Source organism: Accipiter gentilis, chromosome 17, assembly GCF_929443795.1.
Source record: "Accipiter gentilis chromosome 17, bAccGen1.1, whole genome shotgun sequence".
NCBI lineage: Eukaryota > Metazoa > Chordata > Aves > Accipitriformes > Accipitridae > Astur > Astur gentilis.
Window position 1 is genome coordinate 25,549,172 of NC_064896.1, and position 20,487 is coordinate 25,569,658.

The 20,487-nt window shown below is 41.0% G+C and overlaps 1 protein-coding gene across 2 annotated transcripts in view; it reads right to left on the reverse strand.

Moving 5' to 3' along the window:
• Positions 1 to 20,487, reverse strand: part of NELL1 (neural EGFL like 1) — a 299,533-nt gene that overhangs the window by 225,724 nt on the left and 53,322 nt on the right. For both annotated transcript variants that reach the window (XM_049821020.1, XM_049821021.1), the window contains exons 5-7: positions 9,360 to 9,456; positions 3,838 to 3,910; positions 3,504 to 3,586 (exon numbers count right to left, since the gene is read on the reverse strand). In XM_049821020.1, the coding sequence (XP_049676977.1) occupies positions 3,504 to 3,586; positions 3,838 to 3,910; positions 9,360 to 9,456 (253 nt within the window). The remainder of the gene's footprint in view (positions 1 to 3,503; positions 3,587 to 3,837; positions 3,911 to 9,359; positions 9,457 to 20,487) is intronic.

Here is a 20,487-nt window from a genome sequence, read left to right on the forward strand (position 1 = left end):
GCATTACCTTGATAAGTTTCATTTACTTAAAAATCATTTACTTCCTGTTCTAAGAAATAGCTTATACATAGCAAACCAATCAAGTAGATCACCAGAAGGCAGGCATGCAACAACAAACCCTCCAACACAGAGGTCAGTGAACGTACCACAGCCCACAGAATCTATTCAGAAACAGCATTTAACTGTTACCTGCTATACTAGAGTGAGCAGAAACATTCTGTTTCTCAACCTCAAGCCTCAACCGAAAAACTTCTGTTGAGCTCAATAAAACAATTAATTCCTTAAAATTAGCTGCAATATCCTTCCAAATGTTGCCAAATGCACACAACCAGATTTGTTGAACATTTAAAGCATAAGTAGACAATTCTCAAGCTTCAAACATTTTTTAAGTGATGAATAGAAATAAACTCATGAGGGAGAAGCAGCCCACACTGTACCAAACACTTTCCGTATACTAACTAAATCCTAAGTTCCTAACATTAAGGAATATTTGGCTGGCTATTATTCACAAAACTTATTTAACACTTTCCTTGCTTCTCCTTTGCCCATACAAATAACGGAAAGATGACAGACTTCTGTTTAAAAATGCATTGTTTCTGGCAAAATGAAAAACAAAAAGAGTAAAAAGACCCCAAACTCTCAAAATTTACAAGGAAAATTTTGTTACTGATAAAAGTATTCATGGCCATATAAATCCATGACGTAAACAAACTAGTCTATCAATGAACTCAAGTGCTCAATTTTTCTTGGTTTTAACCAAGCTGAAGCTTCAACCTTTCTGACCTCAACCAAGGAAAGAGTCGTTAGAAATTTTTGTGCTGAAAGTCTTCACGTAACAAGCACATCTGAATACAAAGCACACCCTAGAGTGTGGGCCCATAATTTACCAAAAAGTAATTATATTCCACTCAAAGAAATGCAGGAGATGCCCAGACGGATTTCAGTAGATTGTTAAAGTTGCATGAATTATTTTAGCGATTGTATTTAAAGAGGAGCTAACAGCATTCCAGCACGGCAGTTAGGAATGCTGAAATACAACATGATCCTTTTCGCCTGCAGCAAATTAACATTTTAGCCAAATTTCTAACACTCTGACCTATGGTGTCTCTCTATTTAAGGACACCAGATTAAAGCAATTAAACTTATATACTGCAAAGATTCAGAATTAATTCAAATGATGGCAAAAATCAAATGGGCTTACAAGGCTAGCAGTTACTCATCTTTGCTTAAATAGTTTGCATGTACTCATCTCTAAAAGCTATGTCTTCACAAGACATAGGTAGGATGAAAACATAACGGCTGTTAGCTTGTTACAGGTCATGATCAAATGCTCCTGTACATAACACTCGACGACAACCTGCTATGACAACCCTCTGCTAGGCCCCTTATTTAGACCCCATGTCCCATCCTGAGCTAGCACTAGACTCATGGGACCCTGAGGTAAAGCCTGACCAAGCAGGTACTCTCTCCTCCTACGCACGTACTGCAAAACATGCACTGCTACCAAGTCATTGGAACCTTAAGCCACGAGCCTGATGTTTTCTCCCCAGGCAAGCCCTGGCCTGAGTCTTCATAGTATTACATTATATACACTGGACATATGCATTCATTGCAAAAAACATTCACCGGAATATTCCATGCCGTAACACAGCTGTAACCAAATGCGGATTGAGGGAGAAACTGAAATCCTGGATATAGCGGAACCTAAAAGCAACAACAGGACATCAAGCCACGGGGCCCGCTTTTCCAAAACACCATGTTCATGCTTCGCGTCTCTTGGTGCAGGACCAGGATCTGGGGTTCATTGCTCATGTCCATTAGCAAGCCGTCCTCCGACCACCTGCCCTGCTAAACGGCATCTCTGCAGGCAGCTGCACAGCCCTTCTAAGCCTTGCTCTTTGCCTTGCCACCATGAGATATGCTTGTATCTACATAAGTACAACTGGCGGCTATTGTGGCTAGGACTGAAAAGGTAGAGACAAACCTTAATGCTTCCCTCAAGTCCCTCTAGTTTTAACTTGTATTTGTCCACCGAATTAACTTCCTTTCCTGCTGCATGCATTTTTCCTGGACAACAGTATTTCTGGAAGAACTGCAACAAAACAGTCAGTGCACTGCTATAACAGAAAAGGAACTCGCAATGAAGGATTATCCCAGTGCCACTTCATGGAAGCACAGAGTCTTTGCAGTACAAATACTGTTATTTTCTTCCCTTCGTAAAGTACTAGCAAGCAAAAATATCATTAACAGCACAGAAAGCAAGTTACTCAGTACAGTGCATAATTGGAACTTGCTCTTACCACCAGCAGGGCTCAAAATAATTGCCCCTCTTTCACAGTACAAGCAGCAAACTGAACTAAAAGCTTCACATTTCGCTGTCCAAAGCATGTCAGCTAAGCGGATTGTCAACATAATGCGCATATTCTGTAAAAACAAAGTTTCCCCTTTCCTATTAGGAAGGAAAAGAACACTCAAAAGCAGCACAGTAACAAGTATAACTCTTTTACACTAGTAGCACTGCTATGCAAATCTTATTTTTGAAATTCCTGTTCAGTAACTACACTGAGATTAAAGGCATCTACAGGTTGGCTGTAGTTACACTTAAATCTATAAGTAATTAGCGCATAAGTGCTGTTTCAGATGAGACAATTTATTGCCTTTTACCACCGACCAGATGGTTCACCAACATTAACCTCAAAAAGTGTTCGCAGATTGCCCTTTAACACACATCAGGGGTTCAGTCACCTCAAAAACACAGCTTCCTACCCCAAAACTTCACCACTGCCTTAGCTGAAGGGCCTTGGCTGTCTCTTGTGGGAGCTTAGCCTTGAGCAAATATCCAAAATCCCAAACAAAAAAAAACACTATAGCTTCGTATTCATCCTATACACAATCCAAACCGGGGGAGGGAAGAAAGCAAGGGGAAAAAAAAAAAAAAAGACCAAGCACACACCGCCTGGAGCTGGGTTAACTTAACTTTTACGCTGGTAAAAGCCACTGATCAAAGGTGATGTCAAGATCAGCACAGCCGGCAGCTTCACAAGCATTTCCATTTTGAGGCCTCATTTCAATTGCCAGGAAGGAGACTATGCCAGTCCCGAAGACTTCACAGGACTTCCCATAGGCGAACACACAGCCCTCTGACAGCATCACATGGTGAGGAAATTGTGAGGGATTTCGCTCCTTTGTTTCTGCATTTATCCCTCAGCATGAAAAGGGAAATCATGCTAAGGCTTCTTACAAAAAAATCAGACCCTGGGCATTTTGTCACTATCTTACAAATAATAAGGCAGACAACAGAAACCGTATAAGGCTTAAGTGACATCCGTGAAACTATATCCGTAAGTCCGCTGCAGATAGGGCTACTGGCAGAAGGAGAAAAAAAAAATTAAAAACAGGCTCTACCATGAAAATGCAGAATAACTGCAAAAGGAATAAATACTTTCATGTTGGTCTTAGCACAGAAGGAAATAGGCAATTGACAAAGAAGCTTAGGTACCTACTTTTGCAGTCATTTTTGCCAGGAGTTCTTGCAAATCCATGATTCCTTGCACCAGACTTAAGAAATCACTGCAGGTTGGGCATGCTCAATAAAGGAAGAGTAAAAAGAAACAGAAAGGAAGAGAAGGAAAGACACAATAACCCATAAATAACCAATAGTATATCAGACTTGATTTATCTGAACAGAAAATGCAATCTGTTTACGTAGAATTTTTGCCTTCTGCAAGTCAGCACATGCAAAAATGACAAGCCTGAAAAGATTATTTTTAAAACAAAGACTTAATCTGTATGAAAAAAAAATCTAAAATAGAGAGAAGAAAAAAAAATGCTACTTACTGCGATTCAGATTAGGACACTGCGTTATATATCCATTAGGTATAAAGATGACTTTCACATCTTGAATAACACCCTTTGTAAAAAGAAGAGAAAACTGGTAATATTGATTGCAAACATTCACTTAGCCCTGTACAAGCTGTTTCGCAAGTACTTTCTCAAGCGGGTGCAAAAAATTGACCAGCTCGCTCTTCTTGTGAGGAAAAGAACTGAAGATAGACAAAATATAACAACTCCTCCTATCTTCCTGTGTGTTTGGATATTAATTTTCATAAGACACAGAAATCATACTGCTTTGTCTTTTGCAATCACCAAACATAAGCTGCTTAAGTGTCTTAAAAATGGGATTACTCAAGCCTATGACACACTTTTCTGAAAGACAAAAACAAAACACGGCAATACTCTTCAGCAATTCAGCAAAATAAGACTGTGAAATGAAACATTATGAAAAGAGAAGTATATAGTGCAAGAGGCAAGTAAGAGTCTACACTTCAGTTGTTTGGTTTAGTTTAGCCTACTAGCTTTGTATTTCAACAGGCAGCTCATGTAATCACGCCATCAGTTAGCATTAAATCCCCTCTCTAACCCAGGCAGATGGAAAGATCCCCTGTGCGGGACTGGCCGAAATCAGGACTCCAAGGACAGAGCCAGCTACTGCAGGCTGTATGAGGCTCAGAACCTGAACTGGGCAGGACAGGAGAGAGGAAGGACCAAAAGGGCCGGCACTGGCCGCATCTTCCGTTGTCCCTGACTTGCAAGGATATCTCCGATGGAAGCAGCAGACACAAAGGGTTGCCCCATATCCCTGCGCACCCGGGTCCTGAAGAACCCTAGAGCCTTCAAATAGCCTAGAAAATGCTGAAGCTTGCGTTTGCTCTTTTAAGCTCAGTACGAAGCTCTTGCTCCATCTTTGACTGTGTATCGCACTTACTCCACAAGATCCACTAGCTTCAATGACGTCATGGTCAGCAAGGGAGAGGAGCAAGGGAAAACAAGGGACTTCTAGTGCTGCTATATGCGCTTTCCCTGACTCTTAATCCGATGTTGTGACAGGGCTCCAGCTCCTTCCAGACACAGAAGAATTTCTTTAACGTGAAAGGAAATTTATCATTGTGGCAGCTATTATCTAATTAAATTACTGATTTGTAAGACTATGTTTTAATTTTCAGTTAACTCGCAATAGAGTGAATTTTGCAGACTGAGGACAGCGTCACTTGCTCAAAACATTGAACTCTATGCACAAATAAAATATAGGCCTCAGAACGCCCCTGAAGCCTGGCAAGTACAATAGGTAACACTTAAAATTTATGTGTTCATTTGCTAAAACAGCAGAAGGTGATCAGCAAGCACCGCTTCCTGCTTACTGTTTCGTGATCAAATATTAACTGAAAATATTAATAGACATAATCAGATCACACTGTCTTTCTTGCAGAAGTATATTCATTTATTAACCTTTTCATCTATGAGAATAATGAAACCGTCATAATAATGAGAAGTAATACTGTCACTGGAAATGGAACATCCTGAAAGCCGTTTTACATACTTTCTGCTAGCAGTCATCAGCGAGAAATTAGAAGGTGAAGCACAAAAATATATTTCAATGCTTAAGCCTCTCCAGTGAAAAGCTCAACCAAGAGTAAATGAGATTAGGAAGTTTTACCAGACCATATCACACAGCTAACAGCACATCATCCAGACAGAAGTGATGTTTTCCTCAGCCTTTTTTTTTTTTTTTTTTTTTTCAAAAGTGCATATTGAACTTCAAACATGTTTGCTGCATCAGAGACCCACCGCTCAATTGTCTTTTGGCTAGATTTGCATTTAAATACAACCTGAAGAGGAAACACAACTATTTTTGTGCCTTGACTTCTGGCTACATGAAAGCACGTTACCATGGAAAAACGTACGAAGTTCAATTCACCACTAAAGATGCCTTCTAAGTCTATAAACCCTCTGAAACAGAATTAATACGATCAAATATAGAAGTGAACCTTCAAAGAGCAGAAATTTTGCTGATGTATTTTTTTAATAGAAAGACTTCATTATAGGCAAACACTTATTACAGCCATAATTATTGTAACACGTATGAACAAACTCGGACTATTCCTCCTTCAGCATTAAGTCCTGGTTGCCGAGAGCTTTCTATGACCACAGCCAGAAGGAGAATTAGGCGTGCACAGCTCCCCAGGGGAAGCCCAGGGCCCCGGTTCACTTTGGCACAGGGTGGAGTTCTTCAGTCCACGTTCTGTGAAAGGACATCAGGAACTGGCCTTGACAGGGAGATGTCAGCGGTCAAAATCTTCCCGGTTTTTCCCTTCGCAAGCAGACATCACCTTTATGTTATCATTAAAGCATTTGGCTAACTACAGCCAAAGCTTCAGTTCAGCATCAGGACTCACTAGCTTGAAGAGCCTTCGTCTGTGCAGGCAGATAACCAGCTACAAGACTAAATTCACGCCTGCAGCGCTAAGTATCAAGCCCACCCCATGAGGACGTAATACAAAAGCCCTGTTTATTGCACTCTCGTGTGTCTATTAAATAGAGGGCTCCTCCCACACTCTGTGAAAAGGGTCATATATTCCATGAGCTCTCCCCTCCTGCGTTTTCATTTCCTCCACTGCCTTTCACCCTCTTTAAAACCTACTTCTCCCACAGAGATAATGCGCACCACACAGCTGTGCAAGTTGCATCAGCCAGCGCGAGCGAAAGGCTCTGCACAGCGGCACCGGCAGATGTGCCCGAAACCCTGCGCTCAGGCAACGCTACGTCAAGACCACTAGAGCTCCACTAGATCCGCGCTGTGCTCCTCTACACCGGGCACGCACGCCCCGTGCCGGGCGCTTCAACAGCTGCCCTTGGCACTGTATTTACCTCACCTCGGTCTATACGACTCTGCGACCAAAACGACTACAGAGGCCCAAGTATACATATGATGCTGTGCAGTAAAAATACCAACATAGTTTTCAAGCACCTACTATACAATCCCCAGGCGCAGCAGCAGGATCAATTGAGCCTGCTAGAGCAGATATGAAAATTAACATCTTTCGACATGAATCACCTAGTCAGCAATGCATTAATAAGCTCATTTCTGCAGCAGCTCTTTGGAGGGAGCCTTAGGGGGAAGGGTTCTCCCCAGCAATAAAATGAATTTTGCAGATAATTCTGATCCTGACAGCCATCAGATCCATCCTAGAATGAGGGTTCCCTGGATATCTGGTATCACTCTCTTCCTCCTTTCAGTTGCATTTACTCTGGTTTCCTAATCTGATTATAATGGTAACCTCTAGCCCTAAAACAAAACTTGGCTTTGGGCCACACAAGGAAACCTGAAGGTTCAGCGAGTATTTTTCGAAGGAAGTAATTAATAAGATTCCCTTCAAAGGACACAGCCAAAGATATCTTAAGTCTGTTCTGCGTTTGCTCCCACCACTGCTGTGCTAAAAGCATTCCGTCTTGTCTGAACTCCAAATGCTTGGCTGTAGCAGGTAAATTACAACTAGTAAGAGATACTAGTTGTAAGGGGTGAGACTTCGCTTCCCTCGATTATGCCACAGAGCGCTTCATTCCCCAGCAAGGCCACAGACACAGCAGGGCTACTTGTGGAATACTCACTGTAAGTAAGGACGTGGAACAAAAGCATAAATAAGAAAAATGGCAGCAACTGGCCACCGTGACTTTTGAATATCATATCCCCTCCCCTCCTCTTCTGATATACTGAAGAATTATGATCTAAAATAGCATGAGAGTACGGCCCAAAATGTGCTTTAATGCTATTCATTTACAGAGAGACACAACAAATTAATCATCATTAAAGTAAGAAAATTTTTGGCGCAGCAAAGATGATAGAACAGTATCCAGCGCTTTCTGTTACATAGATTATCACGGCCCCAACACACATACAAAAATGCTAATTCTTTTTTAACGCTCTTATTTCCCTGCAGATCTCTGTTTACATTAAGGAAAATAGATCTATTTTTTTTATATGCTAAAACAGTGAAACAAATTGCTCTGAAAAAGAAAGGGAGGTCCTACAGAGCTTGTAAATATATGGAAAGAGACGTGTACTCTTTACAAACTGGCAAAATCCCAAGTTTTTGCAATGAGTAACATAAAAAAAGTAAGATTTCTGAAACTCTCAAGCAGGACTAAAAAAATACAACCAATTATATTTCTGCCCTGAAGTTAGTAAAATATTCAAGCATGCATAAAGCAAAGTAAGGCACTTGTCGGGTTTCATTATGATCAATAAAAACTGTCAGCTCATTAGCATATCATTAGCTACCCTGCTGTTTCCAAAGTGTTAACGCGTAGAAATATTAATTTACAAACATATAATATCCCAGAGTTCTGAGGCTCTGACTGCCTGCATAAAATAAGAATTTAAGATGGGCGAATCCAATATAAGTTCGGTTTTTTCCTATGTAGCTATAAACATATGTTTACCATCTGTGGAATTATGGGAAGCAGCTGAGGTAAAAAAACAACAGCTGTAGAATAAAATAATACTATCAATTTCACTTCACAGCGACAGCTCAGCTGCTGGAGGATGAAATGTACTCCAGGTTCAGAGCAACTCTTGGACCATCATTTAAGTAAAAAGTTAGCTTTTACCTCTGTTTCACAGTTAAAACTGTTAGTTGCTATGCTTAAATCATTTTAGCATAAAATAATTGCCCTAGCCTGTTGAAATCTGGGGACTTGGAGGAGAGATCCTCAGAAAAACAGCAACTTGTAAACTTGTCTTATGAACTGACAGCTTCAAAGGGAAACTGAGCGGGTGGTAAATCACCTTGGCAACAAATCCAGGCCAATCTTGAGGATAGGCAGATTGGCCTAAAACTGCACTATAGACCCTTTCACTGATAAACACTTGCACCGTGGCTTGTTATCCAAAACTGGAAGAAATATCAGAAACTTTTCTGTAACTTGCTTACAAAGTAAAAAAATTAATTTTCAGGTGGAGGGGGTGGTTTTCATTTATTGGTGGATTTTGTATGTTGGTTGGTTCAGCAATTCAACCTCGACCAGAAAATCACATAGTCTCACCAGGGGCCAAAAAAAGCTGAAAGAAAACATACAGGAGAGAGCTTTTCAAGCACGTGAAATCGAGGAGGAAACGGCCTCCAAAAGCAACAAAGACCACAACTGGCCAAGAGACCACAACAAAGCTGTTGTTTCAGAAGGTTTAAAGATGAAAGCCAAGGATAGACTTTGATGCTGCCTCCACAGTCTCGTTCTGTCCCCAGGAGTGGCTAGGGAGAGCACAAGCAAGTATGTGAAACCTAAAGTAAGGAAACAAAACAAAACCCCCAAATACTGGGCACTTCAGTCGGTGACTACGGTCCTCTACCTTGCAGGAAGAGACCCTTTCCTCCAAGTGTTGGACGTGCCTCGAATCCCAAGTCCACAGTTTCTACTAAAATTCACACAAATCAGCTTTCAGGAGTGTAAGACAACTAATCAGAAATATCTGGTTGACTGTTTATTAAATTTCCGTCTTCGTGTGCCATTTTGTATCTGCTTACCTTAAAGAAGCCATGTTTCCTGTTTCTCTGTCCCAGCCATAAATTGCTTTCAGGTGTCAAATTAGTTTCTGGGGGATCAATGATGCGTTCATAAATCCTGTAGAGAGAATACACTGCCATTACTTGAATCCTCTTTTTCTCTGAGAAGTTGCTAGTCAAGATCAGTTAATGATAAAAGATGGAAAGTAGAACAAAAAAAAAACCAAACCAAAACAAAAAAAAAACCCCACAACATTTTTCATTAAACACAATATTTATCATTAGAGAGTTATGAAGGTATACGACAACTTTAAAAGAAAAAAAAAAAAACAAAAAACCAAAGAGGAAAACAACTATTAAAATCACTAACACACGAAGACTGCAGAAAATTGAAACTCCCCTTGTCCAACTGCGCAGCACTAGGCTAAAAAAACCACAATGCCAGAACCCACCGTAGTAGGGAAAACAACAAAATGGGACCATCCTAGCCTATGGGTGTCCTTCAAACTCAGCTACCTGTTCTGGAGAAAAAGTGCAGTCACGCACAAGATCCAACCAGAGAAACAACCCTTTGGGATTTTCAGACTGGTTAGAATTTTGAATAGACATCACAACGAAACTTTATTCCACCCCTACTCCCGTGGCCTTTTTGTCTCTACCTTTGCGTTATTCATCCTTGGACCTTTCGTTTTAGCCACTTCTCCCCTGTTTGCTGCTGTCACTGAATTCACTTGGCCTGGAACCTCACATACGCTGCCACTACTGCACATCCAGCTTGCCCATGTCACTAGTAGGTCTGGCACAGAATGGGACCTCTTTGTATTTGTTTGGTACCTAGCACTACAGGGTCATTTTCTTGGTTATTCTTCAAGGAACTAGAAATAATATCAATATGAAATAACAACGACAACAAGTAACATGAGGTCCATAAGCAAACTTTATGTACTGCATAAACTTGCGCATGAATGCAGTAATCTACATACCACATTTCTAAAATTAATTCATGAAAAATTGCTGTAACACAGCACTTTAAATTCACAAAAATAAGTACCTGGAGTTTCAAAAGGGTTTGCTTGGGTTTTTTATATGTTTATTTTTAGGAAAGCTGTAATGAAGTTCCCATAGCACCTTTTTCAAGAACTCAGACCACTACACAACAATGATATCATCATTTTAGAAGACAAAAAATTCAAGACCAAAGTTACTGACCCTGGATTCTCATACTGCATGTCACTTCAGTAGGAGCCACGAACTTACTGCTTCATAATAAAAACAGCATGCTTAATAAGGATTATTGAGAAGATGATGAAATATATTTCCATTACTATCCAGCTCACAGGCAGGCTGTGTAATCACACCAGCATGACAGCCAATAGAAAAGACTCTGAATGCATTGAGACCTGTAGCTTACACGGGTGAAATTATCTGTAAGTTTAAAAGGGGTGAAAATATTTTTCTTCTTTCTTTAAAGCTATGGCTTTAAAATGAAATGAAAAATGAACACCAAAGAAAAAACGTACATCAGTCAACACAACTCATTGCACAGTTATCTTCCCATTCACACTCCGAGTGTTTCTAGCACAGGCTCACCCAGTGTAATCATTGATTTTTGTGTTCTAAGTTGCCACATGTATTGGGTTTGCATGGCAAGGTTTGGCAGGGGTGGGGAGGCCACAGGGGTGGCTTCTGTGAGAAGCTGCGAGAAGCTTCCCCCGTGTCCGACGGAGCCAATGCCAGCCGGCTCCGAGACGGACCCGCCGCTGGCCAAGGCTGAGCCCATCAGCAACGGTGGTAGCACCTCTGGGAGAACAGATTTAAGGGGACAAAAACCTGCTGCACGACAGCAGCTGGAAGAGAAGAGTGAGAATATGTGAAACAAGCCTGCAGACCCCCAGGTGAGTGCAGAAGGAGGGCAGGAGGTGCTCCAGGCGCCGGAGCAGAGATTCCCCGGCAGCCCCTGGGGAAGACCACGGGGAGGCAGGCTGTCCCCCTGCAGCCCAGGGAGCTCCACGGGGGAGCAGATCTCCACCTGCAGCCCAGGAACAGAGGACCCCACGCCGGAGCAGGGGGATGCCCGAAGGAGGCTGGGACCCCGTGGGAAGCCCGCGCTGGAGCAGGCTCCTGGCAGGACCTGCAGCCCCGTGGGGAGAGGAGCCCAGGCTGGAGCAGGTTTGCTGGCAGGACTCGTGACCCCGCGGGGGACCCACGCTGGAGCAGGCTGCGCCTGAAGGACTGCAGCCCGGGGAAGGGACCCACGCTGGAGCAGTTCGTGGAGAACTGCAGCCCGTGGGAAGGACCCATGTTGGAGAAGTTCATGAAGGACTGTCTCCCGTGGGAGGGACCCCATACTGGAGCAGGGGAAGAGTGTGAGGAAGAAAGAGCAGCAGAGGCAACGTGTAATGAACTGACCATAACCCCCATTCCCTGTCCACCTGTGCTGTTCATGGGGAGGAGCAAGATTGATCCCAGGTAGAAGGGAGGGGTCAGAGGAAGGTGTTTTAAGAGTTGTTCTTATTTCTCATTACCCTGCTCTGATTTGATTGGTAATAAATCCAATTAATTTCTCTGAGTCGAGCCTGGTTTGCCCGTGACGGTAATTGGCAAGTGATCTCTCCCTGTCCTTATCTCGACCCACAAGCCTTTCGCTATTTTTTTTTTTTTTTTTTTTTCCTCCCCTGTCCACTTGAAGATGGGGAGTGATAGAGCAGCTTGATGAGCACCTGGCATCCAGCCAAGGTCAAACCCACCGTACGGCATTACTGGAAAATTCATAGATTTGCAGAGGCCTAGAATGACCTCCCAGTATTAAACAGCTTTAAGAAAGCTCTATAAAGTGGTTTTTTTCTTTTGAAGTACAAAGACTCATATATTCTACCCACTTTTGCTTATCCAGAAAAGAAGGAAGCCATTTGTCAAAACCAAGTGGAAGCAGTGTAAAAAACTAGAGGCAAACTTACTATTTCCTGAAAAAGAAAGAACAACAAACTTCTCAAACCTAAGAACAAAACAATTACATGAAAATTCCATCTTAAAAACGTGAGTACAGGAGTCAGAAGACTTCTAATACTCATGATTTTATTGCTCAAGTTTATTATAATTATCATCAGCCCTAATTCATCACATTTCATCAACATGACACATTCAAAGCTCTACGAAATGTCTGCCTCCACTAGTTGATTACTTCTTACTGGCTATAAAATTACCATGCTGAGCTGTTTTACCTGTTCAAACAGCAAAACAAGATGATATTCCTTTAAACCATCTTTTGAGAATTATAAGAATTTTGCATGTACCACCTCTATCAATATTTTAAAGTTTAAGTAGACCACTTCTGCCACACCTCATGCAAAATTGAAGATCTACTCAAATGCAAAACTGCTGCAAAACGCTGAATGAAGAACAAAGAATTGGCATGCTCCTTGTGAAAACCAGTCACTGAATTGCACTATCTTATTAGGAATTTCTCTTTGGATATATAACACATCTTTATTCATGACTTAGGTTAATAATGTCCTCACCGGAAAATTTCTCATCTCGTAAAAAGACTAGTCAATATTCCATAAAGAACTCCGTTTCTGCTAACAGATAAAATCCCAATGCTGACCAGGTTCAAGAACACTACTTATTGAAGAATATTTGATTTTTATTTACCTGGCCTAGTTTATAAAGGAACTCTACATTATCTGTCTGGAATTACATAGAAAAAAAAACCCAAAACCTATGTGACATTATTCTATGACAGTTCAATAACAGCAGGTAAGAAAGACAAACCAGAGACAGGCTAAAGTGGTTTATCTTGTCTTTTCTGATGATTTAACAAAGACTTTCAATCTATGTGGAAACGGCTGTAATGACCTTCCTCTTCAGAAAGTGCCATTCATTAGACACATGCTCGGGATTCCCCATATTCCTCTACTGTTCTACTCCAATTCCATTTCTGAAGCAGGTATTTACCTTAAATTAAGGGATTAATTTAAGGTTGGTTTGTGCCTTATTCCATTTATGTCTAAGAGATTGGTTGGTTTTCTTCTCTGTAGATCTGCCCACAGAGTAACAGGCTTAGGATTCAAGAGAAGGCATGAAATGCAGACGGCAGTTGTAGATGTAGCAGTCCTTGCTTATCTTCCTATGTAAAAAGATGTTTTAGTTGACACTATTTGGTTTGCGAACCACGTGAGCTTACTTTATTATTGTATGCTGTTAAATATCAGCAAAAAAGCCCCAGAAAGCATACATACAGCTTATCGCTACCCCTATAATCCCCTCTATACTCTTGGGAAACGAAAAGGTCAAAAAGCACATCTGAATTCATAACAGTCAAAAAAAGAAAAAAAAAAAAAAAAAAAAAAAGGGAATCACAAGGAACATGATCCACCACATACTACTATTCTAACGAAGAAGAATTCAAATTAAAAACAAAACAAACAAACAAAAAAAAACAACAAAAAAAAACCCAACAACAAACCAACAACAACCATCACTCCCAAAAAAAAAAAAAAAAACAAAAAAAAAACAAAACAACAAACAAGAGCCCTGCAAACTCATGACAAAAAAAGGAGAGTGATGCAAAAAACCCCAAGGGACTTTTCCTGCAAGACTGGAAACTGCTACACAAAGGTAAAACAGCTACACAAAGAAAAACTGGAACTACATAGAAGAAGCTTTTGAATTAATATGAGCAAAGAAACGTGATAGCATTACTAACTCTCAATCAGTGGATTTAATAAAGATGGAAACAAACATTTTCAAATATCAGTGAACAGGGCTTCAGCAGCTACAGGCATTGGCAGCTGATAGCCAGCAGAGCTGACTGATGGGCAGCTGGAGTGAAGCCAGGAACTGGGCATGTCTCCTGGCCGCCACGTTCGTGTTTTAAGTCACAAGAGTATCAGAAATGGTGCAGCACTCCTAGAGCACGTTTTTGAGGAGGAGAGAGACTTCATGGGCATTGAAGACACCCTGTCCATACAAAATGATTACTTTGGCACTTGCATAAGGACTCATGAACAGGGTTTCACCCAGACATTAGGATTACCCACATAAGTACGTCACTTAGAAATCTATCAAATATTACTGATTATTCAAGTGATTTTTCAGGGGTTTCTACACTTAGACAAACCCATAAAGCATGAACGTTTTGTAACAGATCTCAATGCGTAACGTGAAAAGTTACTACTTATGGGTGAAATTCTCTTAGAACTATTGCTTGTGAAGCGGGAAAAACCCTTGCTCTGCTCCCCTTCGTGTACTTTTATTCTTTTGGAAGAAAAGAGGTCGGGTTTAGGCTGAAAAACTACCGTTGCTGAATAGACGTAAAAGGATCCTTCTTTTTTTTTTACAGCTACATTAAGCTTCCATATCATTCGCATTCCCTTGCTTGATTTTCTGAGCTGACGTGTCACTTTCTATGGCTTTATCCACACTTGACCAATACTTTGTATGTGGCATATGAATAGCTAAATTATATCTACTACACTTCCAGTTTACGAAGTGCTGGTCTAAAGCTCCTTGGAGATCAGTCTCCAATACATTTGGCTCTGATACCCACACCGAGAAGCGCACAATACACCTCACAAGAACAGGAATGCTTAAAAAGAGGACTGCAGGTCTCTAAAATTACTGCAGACTGAATAGCCCCTCCAGCATGAGGAGACCCAGGTCTCTAGGTTAATGGAAGCTCGACTCCATGCTTCAGACTTTCAGATTTATGATTACTGCACTCGCTTTCCAAGAGAAAGCTTGATTTGCCCCTACTTTTTGCCGACATATTTCAAAGAAGCTAAACCGTAAACCTGGAGTAATACAACCCTGAACCAATCCTTCTTTCCTGAAACATTCATGCTCAGAGCACATTCACCAATCACTGATCCATTTAGCTAAATGTAGTAAGAAAAACACCTGTTAATTGACAAAGACCCATGATACCCTTGTGGTTTGTATCTATACCTCTGGCCTACCCGCACACTTTGATTTATTAAGTATTCTTATGCAATCCTCAGGAACACCTTTTTCAAGGAAGCAGTCCAAACAGGTGTCTGGGACACAATGAATACAATATACAGAAAATCTATAAGGTAATCGGTGGATTCCTGAAAGGAAGCGTATCTAAAATATCTGCATGCAAATACACATAGACACATCCTTCCCTGCGCAGAGGAAGGACCCCTCTAGAATCCAAGCTCTGTTGGACAAGGAGACAGTTCCCTTCTAGGCACTCAATCTAAAATTATCTTTATCATCTTTATAATGTTCTGGTAAAACAGGGAAATATCTTCATTTTACACGTGTGCACACTGAAACACAGAAAGACTTAATCAGTCTTAATTAACCAACATCACAGAGTGAGGGACGGACACTGCCCAAGATCCAAGCCATCAGACTGGGCACGACTAAGGCTTAACCGCCTCGCGCACCGGGCCACATCCCCTCTGGAAAAACCGTGACATGGAATTGTCTCTCGCAGCGAAGATCTCTTACACGCAACTTTAACAAGCAAAGGGTAACACTTGCACAGTATTGCCGCTTTTGTGGAGATGCAGTTCTACTTCCTACATGCAATATTTGCCATGCCAGAAGCATTTTGGAAATAGCTGAAATATTTAGCAAAACATGAAAATAAACTTAGTGTCTGTTCTCATTAGAATACATCAGCCAACGTGGACCGGTAAGGACATGCAACTGCCTAAAATTCTGAACAATAAAATAGACTACAACTCCCAACAGTCAGTACAAAGTAGCACACCAAACCATGAAATTTCCAAATTCTTTCAAGTTGCTAAAAGAGGAATGTGCCTTCTCAAATTTTCACGCTACATATGAACCAGAGAGATTTATTTTATTAGTAGTACAATTAAGAAACAAATAGCTGCAGCCTAAATATTCTTGTGGCTGAGGCACAGGCAGGATCCTCATTTCTCAGTCCCTGGTCTCTATTAATCCAAGAACAGGCATTTTTTTGTTCCCGATATAGCTGCCATACTTACTCTGTCGAAGCTATAAATCTCCATGTAGCGACCAGGTGTTGAATTCATAGCACCCAATTTTAGATATCTCAGAAGCTTACACCTACAGTGGAGCCAGTCCTATAGACCTACCTACTTAATGAAGAGACATAAGGGTTTCTAGGGCGTGATTCATCTTACAGTAAATTAATCACTCGCTGAAGGCCTCTGACGACTGCGCAGGAGCCCTTGCTGACATGAGAGTGACTCATCAAATCGATTTTTGCAATTCAAAACCTGATCCTCAAAACTGACATTCTCTTGCAACTATTCGTTACCCTGTATACATCCATCTGGATCCTCAGGTCCTGAAAATAAACTGAAGGGTATGGAGAAGTCACACAAAATAACGCATTGTTCACGGCAGAGTCATTGAAATAACACTCTCCACTTTTGTAACAGAAAGTCAGAGGAGAGAGGGAGGTTGCCCCACGTTTTGCATCAGTCTTTCTCCTAATCTAATTTGCAGAGGTCTTGAGCACCTTTCACCATTGTTACCATCTCCAACTGAGGCTGCAAAAACTCAGTACATTCGAAATCACAAATGTCAGGCCTGCTAACGCAGCCCATCGTATAAAAATAACCAGCTGCTTGCTTCCAAAACTTTGTCCAACGTGCTTTCTGAACCCCAACCGCATAAAGAAACTGATGCTTATCAGACTCTAGCTTTAAGATACAATATTGGCGTTTGTCTTTATGTCTATTTTTTCCAAAGGCATTAAAAACTGATTTTAAAAATAAATACTAGGATATCTTTACATATTTCTCTTTCAACCCGCTTTCTATATGCTTCCCAATGAAAATGTGTCAATACCAATGTGATTGGATTTTCTTGATAGTGTTTACAGATAAGATGCATTATTTGACATGCATTCAGTTCTGGAGCAACTTTAACTGAATTATTCATTCAGTTGCCGGTGTTCTGTTTCAGAAAAATAATCTTCCTGAGGGAAATTTTGATTTTTTCGTGCTGTCTCCTCTGTCATAGTATAGGAGTTCACAATCACTTAACAGAGGAAAGCAATTTAGATTAAAATCTCAGGTTTTGAGGGAAGCCTTTTGTTATTAAATTTTGAATACGCAATAGTAACTGCCAACTATTTAATCAAAAGTTATTTGTCAGCTCTGGGAGAAGAAAAATAGGAGGTGTCCAGTAATAGTATATGTTAGGTAAAAGCCTCGAGAGCGCATGCTCAGTTTTTAAGTTCTCTTCAAACTCCGTTACCCAAATGATTCCACTGATTTTCCCGTATAAAGTGAATGTACTCTATTTTTCAGTTTAATTATTCCAACTACAAATCTAATTTTAAAAATAAAAATGTATCTATGTGAAACTCTATGAGCAATCTCTGTTTTTCATTCAAGACCAATGCAAATTGACTTTCAAGACCCTGTAATAAACAGGAGGAAATTAAACAAATGCAAGTGAAGATGGTTAGAAGAACATGTTTCATTTTCAGGTTTCAAGGTTTATTCTCCACACATAAACTGAATGAGGGTAAATTCACAGAGATACTATCTACCTAGGTGGGGCTTTCTTTACAAAACACATTAGGCTTTTCAGTTTCCTACAAACTTATCGATGATTTTTAGCAGTATTTCTTGAGCATTAAACTAAAACCAATTGTTGTTACTGATTTGAAGTAGAGGACTGGACCCGCTAAATGATATGACATTGGCCACGTGAAGGGCAGAAATCCATCTCTCTCAGAATACTACACCTGTATGGATGGTATCTTTCATCTGGAGATCCTAAGGTGAATTCAAACACCTTTACAAACAAGATCAATATTATTAACTTCCCTTTCAAATGACAAAACAGATACAATTGCTTCCTGACGTTAACAGTCTTAAGAGTGTCTAAGCCACAGGCTAACAGCCTGTCTACAAGGCTGCAGTGTTTACCCACCTTCATGTAACAAGCACAGCACTCCTGAAAGTGCAAGAAACCCAGAAAATAGTTTGAGTTAGACTCCAGGCAGAAACTGAAATTTGGCCATTTGCTTCGGATTTTCAAGAGTTGTGGGGGAAAAAGAAATATGACAAACTACAAGGTCTACTGTATCTTACATGTGACGTATCTAGAACACTTTGCACTTTACTGCGCATGCACTACCCATAATTTTTCGGACAGAAACACAGTACTTTCAGCATCAAGCCAGCTAGTTTGATACCCAAATAGTTATTGCGCATTTCGACTCTGGCAACTGCACTGCTTTTGGCTAGGATAGAGTTAATTTTCTTCAAAGCAGCTGGTATGGGGCTGTGTTTTGGATTCGTGACCAAAACGCTGTTGATAACACACCCATGTTTTAGCATGTTTAGCTTGCAGAGCGTCAAGGCCTTTTCTGTTTCTCAGACTGCCCTGACAGCGACTAGGCTGGGGGTACGCAAGAAGGTGGGAAGGGACACAGCCAGGACAGCTGACCTACGGGATATCCCATGCCATACGATGTCATGCTCAGCACTGCAAGCTGGAGGAAAGGAAAAAGAGGGGGGGGACATTTGGAGTTATGGCATTTGTCTTCCCAAGTAAGTGTTACGTGAGATAAAGCCCTGGTTTTCCTGGAAACAGCTAAACACCTGCCAGCCGATGGGAGGTAATGAATGAATGCCTTATTTTGCTTTGCTTGTGCACGCGGCTTTTGCTTTACCCATCAAACTGTCTTTATCTCAACTCGCTTTCACCCCCCACCTCACTTTCATCCTTGCGATTCTCTTCCCCATCTCACTGTGTGGACAGCAGCTATATGGTGCTTAGCTGCCTACCAGCATTAAACCGCAACAGCAACCTTTTACTTCTAATAGTGTTCCTGGAAGTCCACTTAGACCTGGTAAATCTGAGGTAAACAGCATGCGGTTCCTGGTCCTGGCATTGCCCATAAAACTTGCACATAATCTACAGGTAAGCAGAAGCACAAGCGGAATGTACTTGCCCCAGTTTCTGGTGAAGATGCCAACTTTTGCCATATTCAGCCTGCTTGGCTAGAGCAGTGCTTATGGTGGTGTCTGGGTCAAAAGAATACCTCCTCCTAAGTGCTGAGGGAGACGTCATTTACATGCACAGACCTTTCTTATAAAATTCAATGCCCGCAACTCTTATAAATGAATGTGAATTTAGGTACTTCTCTTTAAACATCTCAATATAGAGTTGAGAGCCACATAGCTCAAATACCACTTTTCAAATAAATATCTGACTCACCAAAGGTGTTTTGGCATCTTTTTACCGCTTGTGAGCAACTATCGCTATCCGTAACCAGAGCATAAAACATGTAGCAGTAGGGGGCTTTTTTTTTTTTTTTTTTTTTTTTTTTATGATGCACACAAGTATCCACTACAGACAAGGAGACAAATTCACTCCTACATGAAGACAACACTAAAACTCACAGGGTCACTAAAAGACACCCTTTAACCTCAGCAAGCTTTGAACCAGGTGCTAAACCAGAATACTGAATAAAGCAAACTGTTATACAAGAAAGCTAAAAGCACAGCACGCTCATTTTTTACCACACCAACCATCATACCAAAAGCCCATCTCAGATGAAGCAAATGTTGAGAATACACCCCAGATGCCAAATACCAGTAAACCAAGACTGAGCCATTAAAAACAGGTTCTAGAAACTGGAGGGAGAAATTAATTCAATGAATTCTTCCAACTTATAAAAAAAAAAAGCTCTTCTCCCACAAATTAAACAAGAAGCCCTTAGAGCGAGATGGATATGCGATTTAAAAAACTATATTAAAGTACCTTTGAAACAAGTAGTAAACAATCAAGCCTATCTTGCATCAGAAAGTGAGAGGGTAAAAAATGTGCATCATAATAATGGCACAAAGCAGCGCAGGTACTTCAGATCTTGCAGCAAAATTACCCCCAAAATGAAATTTTACCAGAACAGAGAGGTAAAACCATGGTTACATGGCTTATGTCATCTCAATTTTGTCTGGGGGGGGGGGGGGGGGGGGGGCGGGGAATAAAAAAAAAAAATAATCTAAGATTACTCTTGGTGTTTGTCACAAGACTTTTGTTGAGCGAGAACTGGCAGTGCTAAAACTTTGCTTCTATTACATCTACCTGCATTTACACAAGGACATGCCGATCCCCGGCCCGAGATATGTAGCACACAGGTCTTCACAAGTGGCAATTACAG